The sequence below is a fragment of the Coregonus clupeaformis genome, unplaced genomic scaffold, assembly GCF_020615455.1.
Source record: "Coregonus clupeaformis isolate EN_2021a unplaced genomic scaffold, ASM2061545v1 scaf1292, whole genome shotgun sequence".
NCBI lineage: Eukaryota > Metazoa > Chordata > Actinopteri > Salmoniformes > Salmonidae > Coregonus > Coregonus clupeaformis.
The window spans coordinates 135001-152500 of record NW_025534746.1 but is presented as its reverse complement, the minus strand read 5'-3'; the positions used below and the strand labels follow the sequence as shown (position 1 = coordinate 152500).

At 45.2% G+C, this 17500-nt stretch overlaps 1 protein-coding gene across 1 annotated transcript in view; it reads left to right on the top strand.

Annotated features, from left to right (window-relative positions):
* LOC123486599 (unconventional myosin-XV-like) overlaps positions 1–17500 on the top strand; it is a gene marked incomplete at both ends in the record, with an annotated part of 156734 nt that overhangs the window by 5753 nt on the left and 133481 nt on the right. The window contains 7 exon segments of the mRNA XM_045217963.1: positions 3372–3604; positions 3998–4168; positions 4725–4842; positions 13684–13859; positions 14212–14296; positions 15503–15584; positions 15989–16119. Of these exon segments, the coding sequence (XP_045073898.1) occupies positions 3372–3604; positions 3998–4168; positions 4725–4842; positions 13684–13859; positions 14212–14296; positions 15503–15584; positions 15989–16119 (996 nt within the window).

The following is a 17500-nucleotide window of genomic DNA, read 5'->3' as shown; positions in this document are numbered from 1 at the left end:
AACATTATCTACCACCCCCCTGTTGATGTTCTCCTAACATTATCTACCATCCCCCCTGTTGATGTTCTCCTAACATTATCTACCATCCCCCCTGTTGATGTTCTCCTAACATTATCTACCACCCCCCTGTTGATGTTCTCCTAACATTATCTACAATCCCCCTGTTGATGTTCTCCTAACATTATCTACCATCCCCCTGTTGATGTTCTCCTAACATTATCTACCATCCCCCTGTTGATGTTCTCCTAACATTATCTACCACCCCCTGTTGATGTTCTCCTAACATTATCTACCACCCCCCTGTTGATGTTCTCCTAACATTATCTACCATCCCCCTGTTGATGTTCTCCTAACATTATCTACCATCCCCCTTTGATGTTCTCCTAACATTATCTACCATCCCCCCTGTTGATGTTCTCCTAACATTATCTACCATCCCCCTGTTGATGTTCTCCTAACATTATCTACCGTCCCCCTGTTGATGTTCTCCTAACATTATCTACAATCCCCCCTGTTGATGTTCTCCTAACATTATCTACCATCCCCCTGTTGATGTTCTCCTAACATTATCTACCATCCCCCCTGTTGATGTTCTCCTAACATTATCTACCATCCCCCTGTTGATGTTCTCCTAACATTATCTACCATCCCCTGTTGATGTTCTCCTAACATTATCTACCATCCCCCCTGTTGATGTTCTCCTAACATTATCTACCATCCCCCCTGTTGATGTTCTCCTAACATTATCTACCATCCCCCTGTTGATGTTCTCCTAACATTATCTACCACCCCCCTGTTGATGTTCTCCTAACATTATCTACCATCCCCCCTGTTGATGTTCTCCTAACATTATCTACCACACGCCTGTTGATGTTCTCCTAACATTATCTACCATCCCCCCTGTTGATGTTCTCCTAACATTATCTACCACCCCCCTGTTGATGTTCTCCTAACATTATCTACCATCCCCCCTGTTGATGTTCTCCTAACATTATCTACAATCCCCCTGTTGATGTTCTCCTAACATTATCTACCATCCCCCTGTTGATGTTCTCCTAACATTATCTACCATCCCCCCTGTTGATGTTCTCCTAACATTATCTACCATCCCCCTGTTGATGTTCTCCTAACATTATCTACCACACGCCTGTTGATGTTCTCCTAACATTATCTACCATCCCCCTGTTGATGTTCTCCTAACATTATCTACCACCCCCCTGTTGATGTTCTCCTAACATTATCTACCACCCCCCTGTTGATGTTCTCCTAACATTATCTACCATCCCCCCTGTTGATGTTCTCCCTAACATTATCTACCATCCCCCCTGTTGATGTTCTCCTAACATTATCTACCACCCCCCTGTTGATGTTCTCCTAACATTATCTACCATCCCCCCTGTTGATGTTCTCCTAACATTATCTACCACCCCCTGTTGATGTTCTCCTAACATTATCTACCACCCCCTGTTGATGTTCTCCTAACATTATCTACCATCCCCCTGTTGATGTTCTCCTAACATTATCTACCATCCCCCCTGTTGATGTTCTCCTAACATTATCTACCATCCCCCTGTTGATGTTCTCCTAACATTATCTACCACCCCCTGTTGATGTTCTCCTAACATTATCTACCACCCCCCTGTTGATGTTCTCCTAACATTATCTACCATCCCCCTGTTGATGTTCTCCTAACATTATCTACCATCCCCCTGTTGATGTTCTCCTAACATTATCTACCGTCCCCCTGTTGATGTTCTCCTAACATTATCTACCATCCCCCTGTTGATGTTCTCCTAACATTATCTACCATCCCCCCTGTTGATGTTCTCCTAACATTATCTACCATCCCCCTGTTGATGTTCTCCTAACATTATCTACCACCCCCTGTTGATGTTCTCCTAACATTATCTACCACACGCCTGTTGATGTTCTCCTAACATTATCTACCATCCCCCTGTTGATGTTCTCCTAACATTATCTACCACCCCCCTGTTGATGTTCTCCTAACATTATCTACCATCCCCCCTGTTGATGTTCTCCTAACATTATCTACCACACGCCTGTTGATGTTCTCCTAACATTATCTACCATCCCCCCTGTTGATGTTCTCCTAACATTATCTACCATCCCCCTGTTGATGTTCTCCTAACATTATCTACCATCCCCCCTGTTGATGTTCTCCTAACATTATCTACCACCCCCCCTGTTGATGTTCTCCTAACATTATCTACCATCCCCCTGTTGATGTTCTCCTAACATTATCTACCACCCCCCTGTTGATGTTCTCTTAACATTATCTACCACCCCCTGTTGATGTTCTCCTAACATTATCTACCACCCCCTGTTGATGTTCTCCTAACATTATCTACCACCCCCCTGTTGATGTTCTCCTAACATTATCTACCATCCCCTGTTGATGTTCTCCTAACATTATCTACCATCCCCCTGTTGATGTTCTCCTAACATTATCTACCATCCCCCCTGTTGATGTTCTCCTAACATTATCTACCATCCCCCTGTTGATGTTCTCCTAACATTATCTACCGTCCCCATGTTGATGTTCTCCTAACATTATCTACCATCCCCCTGTTGATGTTCTCCTAACATTATCTACCATCCCCCCTGTTGATGTTCTCCTAACATTATCTACCATCCCCCCTGTTGATGTTCTCCTAACATTATCTACCATCCCCCTGTTGATGTTCTCCTAACATTATCTACCATCCCCCTGTTGATGTTCTCCTAACATTATCTACCACCCCCCTGTTGATGTTCTCCTAACATTATCTACCACCCCCCTGTTGATGTTCTCCTAACATTATCTACCATCCCCCCTGTTGATGTTCTCCTAACATTATCTACCATCCCCCTGTTGATGTTCTCCTAACATTATCTACCATCCCCCTGTTGATGTTCTCCTAACATTATCTACCATCCCCCTGTTGATGTTCTCCTAACATTATCTACCATCCCCCTGTTGATGTTCTCCTAACATTATCTACCACACGCCTGTTGATGTTCTCCTAACATTATCTACCACCCCCCTGTTGATGTTCTCCTAACATTATCTACCATCCCCCTGTTGATGTTCTCCTAACATTATCTACCACACGCCTGTTGATGTTCTCCTAACATTATCTACCATCCCCCCTGTTGATGTTCTCCTAACATTATCTACCATCCCCCCTGTTGATGTTCTCCTAACATTATCTACCACCCCCTGTTGATGTTCTCCTAACATTATCTACCATCCCCCTGTTGATGTTCTCCTAACATTATCTACCACCCCCTGTTGATGTTCTCCTAACATTATCTACCATCCCCCTGTTGATGTTCTCCTAACATTATCTACCACCCCCCCCCGGCTCTAGGTGCATAAGTTCCTCCATAAAAACTTTGACCTGGTGCGTCAGGATGTCCTGGAGCTGTTCAGTAGGAGTAAGAACCGCATGGTGTCCAACCTGTTCCTCAAACACAGTGAGGCGCTGGCATCTCAGCAGCGTTCTGCCGCCAGGAGGGGCTCCACCGCACGCCGCCTCACCGCCAACACCGTCAGCGCCAAGTTCCAGAGCAGCCTGCAGGACCTGGTGGAGAAGATGGAGAGGTCAGGGTTCTAGGGGGGGGTTCTAGTGTTATATATACGGCCCTACCGTATAACGCTAGGGTTCTATGTTCAGCATTCTGTGGTTCTTAGTTGGGCATTTTAGGGTTCTAGGTTTCCAAGTTATATACGGCCCTACCGTATAACGCTAGGGTTCTATGTTCAGCGTTCTGTGGTTCTTAGTTGGGCATTTTAGGGTTCTAGGTTTCCAAGTTATATACGGCCCTACCGTATAACGCTAGGGTTCTATGTTCAGCGTTCTATGATTCTAGTTGGGCATTTTAGGGTTCTAGGTTTCCGAGTTCTGGGGTTCTAGAGTTCTGAATACAGCATTCCAGGGTTCTACGTTCAGCATGCTAAGGTTCAAGGTTGTAAATTCTAAGTGTGTCTCTACAGATGTAACCCGTACTTTGTGCGCTGCATCAAGCCGAACCACCACAAGGAGCCGGGCCAGTTTGACATGGACCTGGTGAAGACTCAGCTACGCTACTCTGGTATCCTGGAGACCATACGCATCAGGAAGGAGGGATACCCAATCAGAATACCCTTCTACCACTTCCTCAACAGGTGGGTCACATGACAGCCTTTAGTGGCATCACTTACCTATTTGCTTACGGCGGCCCAGACTAATGGCATGCCACAGCTCTCTGTTGTTCATGGCAGCTGGTAAGTCCTCTGCTCTGAGACCAGTGTTGTCCATGAATCTCTCCTGTGGTCTTCCAGGAGATTGTAAGTCCTCTGCTCTGAGACCAGTGTTGTCCATGAATCTCTCCTGTGGTCTTCCAGGAGATTGTAAGTCCTCTGCTCTGAGACCAGTGTTGTCCATGAATCTCTCCTGTGGTCTTCCAGGAGATTGTAAGTCCTCTGCTCTGAGACCAGTGTTGTCCATGAATCTCTCCTGTGGTCTTCCAGGAGATTGTAAGTCCTCTGCTCTGAGACCAGTGTTGTCCATGAATCTCTCCTGTGGTCTTCCAGGAGATAGTAAGTCCTCTGCTCTGAGAACAGTGTTGTCCATGAATCTCTCCTGTGGTCTTCCAGGAGGTCTTGGCTCATTCTGAGTTTACTGGTAGGCAGCACAGGATGTGTTGCTGTACCACATATGACGTGTGTGTGTGTTCCACAGGTACAAGGCATTGCTGTGTCTAAAGGAGGTACCTCCAGCGGACGGGGAGACCTGTGTTGAGATGCTCTATAAGATCTGTCCTGTTAAACCTGGAACATACCAAGTAGGAGTTACCAAGGTGAGGGGGGCTGTGTTGAGATGCTCTATAAGATCTGTCCTGTTAAACCTGGAACATACCAAGTAGGAGTTACCAAGGTGAGGGGGGAGGGGGGGGCTGTGTTGAGATGCTCTATAAGCTCTGTCCTGTTAAACCTGGAACATACCAAGTAGGAGTTACCAAGGTGAGGGGGGCTGTGTTGAGATGCTCTACAAGATCTGTCCTGTTAAACCTGGAACATACCAAGAAGGAGTTACCAAGGTGAGGGGGGGCTGTGTTGAGATGCTCTACAAGATCTGTCCTGTTAAACCTGGAACATACCAAGTAGGAGTTACCAAGGTGAGGGGGGGCTGTGTTGAGATGCTCTATAAGATCTGTCCTGTTAAACCTGGAACATACCAAGTAGTAGTTACCAAGGTGAGGGGGGGGGGGGGGCTGTGTTGAGATGCTCTACAAGCTCTTCTTCCTAGGTCCTTCCTGGTTCTTCCTGGTTCCTCCTAGGTTCTTCCTAGGTTATTCCTGGTTCTTCCTAGGTTCTTCCTGGTTCTTCCTAGGTTCTTCCTAGGTTCTTCCTGGTTCTTCCTAGATTCTTCTTGGTTCTTCCTAGGTTTTTCCTGGTTCTTCCTAGATTCTTCTTGGTTCTTCCTAGGTTCTTCCTGGTTCTTCCTAGGTTCTTCCTGGTTCTCACTGGTTCTTCCTAGGTTCTTCCTAAGTTCTTCCTGGTTCCTCCTAGGTTCTTCCTGGTTCTTCCTAGGTTCTTCCTGGTTCTTCCTAGGTTCTTCCTGGTTCTTCCTAGGTTCTTCCTAGGTTCTTCCTGGTTCTTCCTAGGTTCTTCCTAGGTTCTTCCTGGTTCTTCCTAGGTTCTTCCTGGTTCTTCCTAGGTTCTTCCTGGTTCTTCCTAGGTTCTTCCTGGTTCTTCCTGGTTCTTCTTAGGTTCTTCCTAAGTTCTTCCTGGTTCTTCCTAGGTTCTTCCTGGTTCTTCCTAGCTTCTTCCTGGTTCTTCCTAGGTTCTTCCTAGGTTCTTTCTGGTTCTTCCTAGGTTCTTCCTGGTTCATCCTAGGTTCTTCCTGGTTCATCCTAGGTTCTTCCTGGTTCTTCCTAGGTTCTTCCTGGTTCTTCGTAGGTTCTTCCTGGTTCTTCCTAGCTTCTTCCTGGTTCTTCCTGGTTCTTCCTAGGTTCTCCTTATCCACTGTGCTTCTGCGCTGCTTGCTCTGTGGGGTTTTAGGCTGGGTAACTGTAAAGCACTTTGTGACAACTGCTGATGATAAAAGGGGCTCCATAGAATACATTGCATTTGATTAATTTGAAGGTGAGGCGCTTTAGGGTATTGCAGGCTAGTCTACGAGGATACAAATCACAATCGTTGGATGGTGAATTATGGTAAATATAATTGTTGGTATGTAGGGCTGTGGCGGTCATGACATTTTGTCAGCCTGTGATTGGTCAAGCAAATAACTGCCGGTCTCACAGTAATTCACCGTTAATTAACATAAACAGATTTAGGGTCTGATCTCATTATTACTGAAACAGGATACAAGTGGAAAATATAAAGATCCAGTCCATTTACAAAATTGGAGGCCCCTTACACTTCAGTGTTGTGATGCAAAAATCCTAGCAAAATGTATAGTGCATAGAATTAAAAAGGTATTGTCGGATATTATTCATTCTAATCAGACAGGTTTTTTACATGGAAGATACATTGAGATAATATGAGACATGTATTGGAAACAATAGAACACTATGGAAAATATGGGAAACCAGCCTGCTATTCATAGCAGACTTCGAAAAAGGCATTTGATAAAGTTCGACTGGGGTTTATATATAAATGCCTGGAGCATTTCAATTTTGGAGAATCTCTTATAAAATGGGTCAAAATCATGTATAGTAACCCTAGGTGTAAAATAGTAAATAATGGCTATTTTTCAGAAAGTTTTAAACTGTCAAGAGGAGTGAAACAAGGTTGTCCACTATCGGCATATCTATTTATTGTGGCCATCGAGATGTTAGCTATTAAAATCAGATCCAATAATAATATCAGAGGATTAGAAATACAGGGCTTAAAAACAAAGGTGTCATTGTACGCTGATGATTCATGTTTTCTTTTAAATCCACAACTAGAATCCCTCCACAGCCTCATAGAGGATCTAGATACATTTTCTAACCTCTCTGGATTACAACCAAATTATGACAAATGTACTATATTACGTATTGGATCACTAAAAATACAATTTTTACATTACCATGTAGTTTACCAATAAAATGGTCTGATGGTGATGTGGATATACTCGGAATACATATCCCAAAGGAAATAAATGATCTCACTTCAATACATTTTAATAGAAAGTTAGCAAAAATAGAGAAGATCTTACTACCATGGAAAGGAAAATACCTGTCAATTTGTGGAAAAATCACCCGATTAACACTTTAGTATTATCCCAGTTTACCTATTTGCTTATGGTATTGCCTACGCCTAGCGAACAGTTTTTTAAATTATATGAGAAAAAAACATTCAATTTTATTTGGAACGGCAAGCCAGACAAAATTAAAAGGGCATATTTATATAATGAATATGAATTCGGAGGACAGAAATTATTAAATATTAAAGCATTAGACCTATCACTAAAAGCTTCAGTCATACAAAAGTTATACTTAAATCCGAACTGGTTCTCAAGCAAATTAGTAAGATTGTCTCACCCAATGTTCAAGAAAGGCCTTTTTCCCTTTATTCAGATTACAACCTCTCACTTTCAGTTATTTGAAAAGGAAATAATCTCCCAAATATCACTATTTCTAAAACAAGCCATAGAAAGTTGGTTGCAATTTCAATTTAATCCTCCAGAAACGACAGAACAAATAATGCAACAAATATTGTGGTTAAATTCAAATATACTAATTGACATAAAACCTTTATTTTTTGACAGAATGTTTAAAAAAGGTATAATCTTCGTAATGATATCATCGGTAGGACTGGTGGAGTTATGTCGCACATGCAGCTAACAAAAACATATGGAAATGTCTGCTCTACCCAAAATTTCAACCAAATAATTGCAGCCTTACCGCAAAAGTGGAAGAGGAAAGTGGAAGGGGGAGAAAGTAAGGAACTTGTCTGTCGGCCTTGCATTAAAGAACATAATTGGTTAAGGAAAACTGTGATAAATAAAAAAGTATATCAGTTTCACTTAAGGACCAAAGGATTGACAGCTGTCCCATATAGATTGTAAAATAGTTGGGAAGAGATCTTTGACGTACCGATCCCATGGCATAGTGTTTATGAACTGACACGCAAAACGACACCGGATTCAAAAATTGAATCTTTCAATTTAAATTATTATATAAAATTCTTGCTACCAATAGAATGTTATTTATATGGGGGATACAATCTTCCCAGCTCTGCAGATTTTACTGTGAAGAGACAGAATCATTAGATCATTTGTTTTGGTTCTGTCCATTTGTAGCTTGTTTTTGGACACAGGTCCAGGAATGGCTAAAGGATTGCAATATTTACCTGGAGCTAACCTTGCAGATAGCATTACTGGGTGATCTGAAAAGTCATAGTCAATCAATCAATAATATAATAATACTTTTAGCAAAAATGTTTATTTTTAATTCACAATCTGTAGAAGCAATGAGAATAGAAAGGTTCAGAACTTTTATAAAACATCACAGTACAGTTGAAAGATATATGGCAAATAGAAATCCTATATGGATGGTGTTAAGAGATAGATGGGAGGTATTGAATAGAGTTGAAGGATGGGACTAATAACAAATAATAACAAAGATAGCTAATAATGTAAGCCACATGTGTCCATAATAAGTATATAGGTTGTATGTTGGGAGCTTTTGGGAAAGAGCACAGTTAGAAAGATATGGCATATAGAAGCAAACCGGATGGACATCATGAAAATGATCGGAGAGGTTGAGAGTAGAAGAAATTCAGGAGCAAAAAAAATTAAATAAGAAATATATATATATATATATATATATATATATATATATATATATATATATATATATATTATGTATATAGAATTATTGTAAAATTAACTCTGTCCATAAGGTGTAGATAGTAAGTATAGACCGGAAGTAGAGGCCTGGGCATTGTTGTTCACTAATTTACCCCAAGTAGGGAAAGGATGGTGGGGTTGAAAAGTAATAAAGGGGGTATATATATAAAAAAAAAAACATGGGGGATTGGAAGTGATGCAGACAATTACATTGATAGAAGATGCAATCTATCTGCAATATTAAGCTGATCCATTCAAAAAAAAGAAGTACATTATTTTATTTTTTTAACAAAAACAAATAAATATAAAAATTAAGAAAAAAAAAAAAAAAAAAAAAACATAAACAGATTTAACATCTCCTGGCTTCCACGCATCGCCTACAAGCCACTGGTGCAGACCTTTGGAACATCTACATTTAAAAAAGTCTAATAAATCCATGTAATATAGCCTACACCTTCACAATAAATCCATTATTTATTTTAGACAGGTCTAAAGAAACATGATATGAAGAAAATGTAGTCTATTTCAGAAGAGCAGAATAGCATACTCTGAGTTGTCCTTATGTTAGGTCCTGATCTGGCTATGCCAAATGGCTGTGGGCTACACTAGTTCATTTAGCAGACAGGATTTGCTTAGAATTCCGTGGCAGTATTTTATATTATTTTATAGTATGAAGAATACAATTGAACAAAGCTGAATAAAATAGAAAGGATATTTTCTCCAAACGATTTGAGGGAGTGTGCACATGCGGCTATTCTGTGTTGAGCGGTTAACAAAGAAACAGGTCCTCCTACAGTGCATTCGGAAAGTATTCAGACCCCTTCACTTTTTCCACATTTTGTTACGTTACAGCCTTATTATAAAATGGATTTAAAAAAAAATCCCCCCTCATCAATCTACACACAATACCCCATAATGACAAAGCAAAAACAGGTTTTTAGACATTTTTGCAAATGTATAAAAACAAAAAAAAGTAAATATCACATTTACATAAGTATTCAGACCCTTTACTCAGTACTTTGTTGAAGCACCTTTGGCAGCGATTACAGCCTGGAGTCTTCTTGGGTATGACGCTACAAGCTTGGCACACCTGTATTTGGGGAGTTTCTCCCATTCTTCTCTGCAGATCCTCTCAAGCTCTGTCAGGTTGGATGGGGTGTGCGTGTTGGATAACGTGTGCGTGCGTGTTGGATAACGTGTGCGTGCGTGTTGGATAACGTGTGCGTGCGTGTTGGATAACGTGTGCGTGCGTGTTGGATAACGTGTGCGTGCGTGTTGGATAACGTGCGTGTTGGATAACGTGTGCGTGTGTTGGATAACGTGTGCGTGCGTGTTGGATAACGTGTGCGTGCGTGTTGGATAACGTAGTGCGTGCGTGTTGATAACGCGTGCGTGCGTGTTGATAACGTGTGCGTGCGTGTTGGATAACGTGTGTGCGTGTTGGATAACGTGGTGCGTGTTTGGATAACGTGTGCGTGCGTGTTGGATAACGTGTGCGTGCGTGTTGATAACGTGTGCGTGCGTGTTGGATAACGTGTGCGTGCGTGTTGGATAACGTGGTGCGTGCGTGTTTGATAACGTGTGCGTGCGCGTTGGATAACGTGTGCGTGTTGATGAACGTGTGCGTGCGTGTTGGATAACGTGTGCGTGTTGGATAACGTAGTGCGTGCGTGTTGGATAACGTGTGCGTGCGTGTTGGATAACGCAGTGCGTGCGTGTTGGATAACGTAGCGTCGTGTTGATAACGTGCGTGTTGGATAACGTGCGTGTGTGTTGATAACGTGGCGTGTGTTGAATAACGTGGTGCGTGCGTGTTGGATAACGTAGTGCGTGCGTGTTGGATAACGTGTGCGTGCGTGTTGGATAACGTGTGCGTGTTGGATAACGTGTGCGTGCGTGTTGGATAACGTGGCGTGCGCGTTGGATAACGTAGTGCGTGCGTGTTGGATAACGTGTCTGTGCGCGTTGGATAACGTGTGCGTGTTGGATAACGTGTGCGTGTGTGTTGGATAACGTGTGCGTGTGTTGGATAACGTGTGCGTGCGTGTTGGATAACGTGTGCGTGCGTGTTGGATAACGTGTGCGTGCGTGTTGGATAACGTGTGCGTGCGTGTTGGATAACGTGTGCGTGTTGATGAACGTGTGCGTGCGTGTTGGATAACGTGTGCGTGTTGGATAACGTGTGCGTGCGTGTTGGATAACGTGTGCGTGCGTGTTGGATAACGTGGTGCGTGCGTGTTGGATAACGTGTGCGTGTTGGATAACGTGGCGTGTGTGTTGGATAACGTGTGCGTGTGTTGGATAACGTGTGCGTGCGTGTTGATAACGTGCGTGCGTGTTGGATAACGTGTGCGTGCGTGTTGGATAACGTGTGCGTGTTGGATAACGTGTGCGTGCGTGTTGGATAACGTGGCGTGCGTGTTGGATAACGTGTGCGTGCGTGTTGAATAACGTGTGCGTGCGTGTTGATAACGTGTGCGTGCGTGTTGGATAACGTGTGCGTGTTGATGAACGTGTGCGTGCGTGTTGGATAACGTGTGCGTGTTGGATAACGTGCGCGTGCGTGTTGGATAACGTGGCGTGCGTGTTGGATAACGTGTGCGTGCGTGTTGGATAACGTGTGCGTGCGTGTTGGATAACGTGTGCGTGCGTGTTGGATAACGTGTGCGTGCGTGTTGGATTACGTGTGCGTGTTGATGAACGTGTGCGTGTTGGATAACGTGTGCGTGCGTGTTGGATAACGTAGCGTGCGTGTTGATAACGTGTGCGCGTGCGTGTTGATAACGTGTGCGTGCGTGTTGGATAACGTGGCGTGTGTGTTGATAACGTGTGCGTGCGTGTTGGATAACGTGTGCGTGCGTGTTGGATAACGTGTGCGTGCGTGTTGGATAACGTGTGCGTGCGTGTTGATAACGTGTGCGTGCGTGTTGGATAACGTGTGCGTGTTGGATAACGTGTGCGTGTTGGATAACGTGTGCGTGTCGGATAACGTGTGCGTGTTGGATAACGTGTGCGTGTTGGATAACGTGTGCGTGCGTGTTGGATAACGTGTGCGTGTTGGATAACGTGGTGCGTGTTGATAACGTGTGCGTGTTGGATAACGTGTGCGTGCGATGTTGGATAACGTGTGCGTGTGTTGGATAACGTGTGTGTGCATGTTGGATAACGTGTGCGTGCGTGTTGGATAACGTGTGCGTGCGTGTTGGATAACGTGTGCGTGCGTGTTGATAACGTGTGCGTGCGTGTTGGATAACGTGTGCGTGCGTGTTGGATAACGTGTGCGTGTTGATGAACGTGTGCGTGCGTGTTGGATAACGTGTGCGTGTTGGATAACGTGTGCGTGCGTGTTGGATAACGTGTGCGTGCGTGTTGGATAACGTGTGCGTGCGTGTTGGATAACGTGTGCGTGCGTGTTGGATAACGTGTGCGTGCGTGTTGGATAACGTGTGCGTGCGTGTTGGATAACGTGTGCGTGCGTGTTGATAACGTGTGCGTGCGTGTTGGATAACGTAGCGTGTGTGTTGATAACGTATGCGTGTTGGATAACGTGTGCGTGCGTGTTGGATAACGTGGTGCGTGCGTGTTGATAACGTGTGCGTGCGTGTTGGATAACGTGCGTGTTGGATAACGTGTGCGTGCGTGTTGGATAATGTGTGCGTGCGTGTTGATAACGTGTGCGTGCGTGTTGGATAACGTGTGCGTGCGTGTTGGATAACGTGTGCGTGTTGGATAACGTGTGCGTGTTGGATAACGTGTGCGTGCGTGTTGGATAACGTGTGCGTGCGTGTTGGATAACGTGTGCGTGCGTGTTGGATAACGTGTGCGTTCGTGTTGGATAACGTGTGTGTGTGTGTTGGATAACGTGTGCGTGTTGGATAATGTGTGCGTGCGTGTTGGATAACGTGTGCGTGCGTGTTGGATAACGTGTGCGTGCGTGTTGGATAACGTGTGCGTGTGTGTTGGATAACGTGTGCGTGTTGGATAACGTGTGCGTGCATGTTGGATAACGTGTGCGTGCGTGTTGGATAACGTGTGCGTGTTGATGAACGTGTGCGTGTGTGTTGGATAACGTGTGCGTGCGTGTTGGATAACGTGGTGCGTTTGTGTTGATAACGTGTGCGTGCGTGTTGGATAACGTGTGTGTGCGTGTTGGATAACGTAGTGCGTGCGTGTTGAATAACGTGTGTGTGCGTGTTGATAACGCGTGCGTCGTGTTGGATAACGTGTGCGTGCGTGTTGGATAACGTGTGCGTGCGTGTTGGATAACGCGTGTGCGTGCGTGTTGGATAACGTGCTCGTTGATAACGTGTGCGTTTGTGTTGAATAACGTGTGCGTGCGTGTTGGATAACGTGTGTGTGCGTGTTGGATAACGTGTGCGTGCGTGTTGGATAACGTGTGCGTGTGTGTTGGATAACGTGTGCGTAGCGTGTTGATAACGTGTGAGTGCGTGTTGGATAACGTGTGCGTGCGTGTTGGATAACGTGCGCGGCGTGTTGGATAACGTGGCGGCGTGTTGAAATCGTGTGCGTGTTGGATCGCGTGTGCGTGCGTGTTGGATAACGTGTGCGTGCGTGTTGGATAACGTGTGCGTGCGTGTTGGATAACGTGTGCGTGCGTGTTGGATAACGTGTGCGTGCGTGTTGGATAACGTGTGCGTGCGTGTTGGATAACGTGTGCGTGCGTGTTGGATAACGTGTGCGTGTTGGATAACGTGTGCGTTTTGGATAACGTGTGCGTGTTGGATAACGTGTGCGTGTTGGATAACGTATGCGTGTTGGATAACGTGTGCGTGTTGGATAACGTGTGCGTGCGTTTTGGATAACGTGTGCGTGTTGGATCACGTGTGCGTGCGTGTAGATGTTCCTGAAGGAGGAGCTGTATCAGCTGCTGGAGTGGAGGCGTGGCCTAGTGCTCCAGGTGGCTGCCAGGACTCTGCAGCATTACACACGTCTGTACTTCATCAGGAAGAAGAGGAACAAGTTCAGAGACGCCATGCTGAAACTACAGAGCCGTTGTAGAGGACACCTGGCAAGGTCACTCACACACACACACACACACACACACACACACACACACACACACACACACACACTCACACACACACGCACGCACGCACACACACACAGAGAGGGACATACGCACGCATACACACACACATACACACACACTTTTTTCCTTCTGTAATGTTCTTATGGTTTTGACCAATCAAACCCTGTCTCTCTCTGTAAACAGCCAATCAGAGCATGTCTCTCTCTGTAAACAGCCAATCAGAGCATGTCTCTCTCTGTAAACAGCCAATCAGACCCTGTCTCTCTCTGTAAACAGCCAATCAGACCCTGTATCTCTCTATAAACAGCCAGTCAGACCCTGTCTCTCTGTAAACAGGAAGAGGTTTGCTCTGAAGAGGAAGTACCTCATCAAGTTCCGTTCCATCGTGTTGCTCTACATCAACCGTCGACGCTATATGAAGGTAACACACACACACACACACACACACACACACACACACACACACACACACACACACACACACACACACACACACACACACACACTCCAGGGTCCGAAACAGAAGGGCTGGAGGAAATGGAGGGATGACTGTGTAATGGTTGGGTTTCTTTCAGGCGGAGATCGAGCCAATCAGGAGAGCTGAGGAGGAGTTTAGGAGGATCGAGGAGGTAAAGACCACACCCTTTCCTTCTGACCTCTACCTCTGATTGGTTAAGATTAGGATGGCCACATGTCCCACGTCAAACAGTCACGTCCCGCATTTTGACCTTCGACCCTGTCTCCCGAGTGGCGCAGTGGTCTAAGGCACTGCATCGCAGTGCTAGCTGTGCCACTAGAGATCCTGGTTCGAATCCAGGCTCTGCTGTAGCCGGCCGCAACCGGGAGACCAATGGGGCGGTGCACAATTGGCCCAGCGTCGTCCAGGGTAGGGGAGGGAATGGCCGGCAGGGAGGTAGCTCAATTGGTAGAGCATGGCGTTTGCAACACCAGGGTTGTGGGTTCGATTCCCATGGGGTATGAAAATTAAAAAGAATAATGTATGCACTAACTGTAAGTCGCTCTGGATAAGAGCGTCTGCTAAATAATGTAAATGTCAAACAGTCACGTCCCGCATTTTATCAACAATCTTCTCAAATCCTTTGGGGCTAAATTCCAGCTGAACCTGGAGAGGACAGCTGGGGCTAACTGCTAACAGAATGTGTGCTTCTAATGAAGAGCTACGACAGTCAATAGTATTAGACTGAAAGATCAAGGTCATTTCATCAACCTTGTGAGGATCTCCGCGCTCGTTACATTTGTACATTGTTAGTCATTTAGCAGACGCTCTTATCCAGAGCGACTTACAGTTAGTGAGTGCATACATTTTCATGAGTTGCTCATTCAACATATTTGCTGCTACTTCACTCAATCCTGTTTTAAAATCTCCCTTCCTAATGGTTTGACGTTCTCTGAGACCAACCAGAAATGTTTCCTTGTCCACATATTCCCAGATGTTCAGAAAACAGCCACACAGGGTGTTTCGTGCGAGGCAAAAGAGTAGGCTATATACATGAGATTCAATTAGCTTGTTCATTGTAGCGGGGAGCCGGGGGTGCGGTGCCACCTAGCTAAGATCTGAACCCTTTAACTAACCCTCTGACCTCTAACTTCTAACCCCTCTGTGTAGGAGCGGGCCAATAGAGAAGTGGTGAACGTTACAACTCTGCCCATCCCTGCTGAGCTGGAAGCCCTGCTGCAGGCCACTGCAGGTAGGCCTTTGCAATAAGACTTGAGAACCCAGGGATTATCCCGAATAACACCCGGGCGGTTCTTAGGCCCAACGCGGAGCTCCTCCCATCTCTCTGTCTGGCTCTGGTCCAGCTCCTCACATCTCTCTGTCTAGCTCTGGTCCAGCTCCTCACATCTCTCTCTGTCTAGCTCTGGTCCAGCTCTTCACATCTCTATGTCTAGCTCTGGTCCATCTCCTCACATCTCTCTGTCTAGCTCTGGTCCAGCTCCTCACATCTCTCTGTCTAGCTCTGGTCCAGCTCTTCACATCTCTCTGTCTAGCTCTGGTCCAGCTCCTCACATCTCTCTGTCTAGCTCTGGTCCAGCTCCTCACATCTCTCTGCCTAGCTCTGGTCCATCTCCTCACATCTCTCTGTGTGTCTAGGTGGCAGGGAGCTCCACTCTGAGTGTCTAGCTCTGGTCCAGGCCCCTAAGGTCCAGGTGGATCCTCAGCTGACTCTGCCGCTCGACATCAACAACTACCTCATCACTCACTACATACGGACCGTATTCAGGGTCAGAACACACTCACACACACTCACATACACACTCATTACATACGGGGCATATTCAGGGTGTTTGATGTTGAGCTCAGTATCCAGTTGTGAATCCATGTTGATGTGTGTAGGAGCCGTTGTTTGGGATGTTGTTTGCTCCGCTGGACCAATCTCTGACCCGGTGGAGGAGGAACTGAAACAGCCAGCGCTGGACGTCTTCATACTGGTATACTACGCTCTAGAACCCTCTGTAGAACCCACCTTTAGAATCCTCTCTATGGTACAGTACGCTCTAGAACCCTCTGTAGAACGCACCTTTAGAACCCTCACTATGGTATACTACGCTCTAGAACCCTCTGTAGAACGCACCTTTAGAACCCTCTTTATGGTATACTATGCTCTAGAACCCTCTGTAGAACGCACCTTTAGAACCCTCTCTATGGTACACTACGCTCTAGAACCCTCTGTAGAACGCACCTTTAGAACCCTCTCTATGGTACACTACACTCCTAGAACCCTATGTAGAACGCACCTTTAGAACCCTCTCTATGGTACACTACGCTCTAGAACACTCTGTAGAACGCACCTTTAGAACCCTCTCTATGGTACACTACGCTCTAGAACACTCTGTAGAACGCACCTTTAGAACCCTCTCTATGGTACACTACGCTCTAGAACCCTCTGTAGAACGCACCTTTAGAACCCTCTCTATGGTATACTACGCTCTAGAACCCTCTGTAGAACACACCTTTAGAACGCTCTCTATGGTACAGTACACTCTAGAACCCTCTGTAGAACACACCTTTAGAACCCTCTCTATGGTACAGTTTGCTCTAGAACCCTCTATAGAACCCACCTTTAGAATCCTCTATATGGTACAGTATGATCTAGAACCCTCTATAGAACCCACCTTTAGAACCCTCTCTATGGTACAGTACACTCTAGAACCCTCTGTAGAACCCACCTTTAGAATCCTCTCTATGGTACAGTACGCTCTAGAACCCTTTCTAGAACCCACCTTTAGAACCCTCTCTATGGTACACAAACACTCTATAACCCTCTTTAGAACCCACCTTTAGAATCCTCTCTATGGTACACTATGCTCTAGAAACCTCTTTAGAACCCACTTTTAGAAGCAACCTTTAGAACCCAGTTTTAAAAAACTCTCTCTATAATACACTATGCTTTAGAACCCTCTGTAGAACCCACCTTTAGAAGCCACCTTTAGAACCCACCTTTAGAACCCTCTCTATGGTACACTATGCTTTAGAACCCTCTGTAGAACCCACCTTTAGAACCCACCTTTAGAACCCACCTTTAGAACCCTCTCTATGGTACACTATGCTTTAGAACCCTCTGTAGAACCCACCTTTAGAACCCACCTTTAGAACCCACCTTTA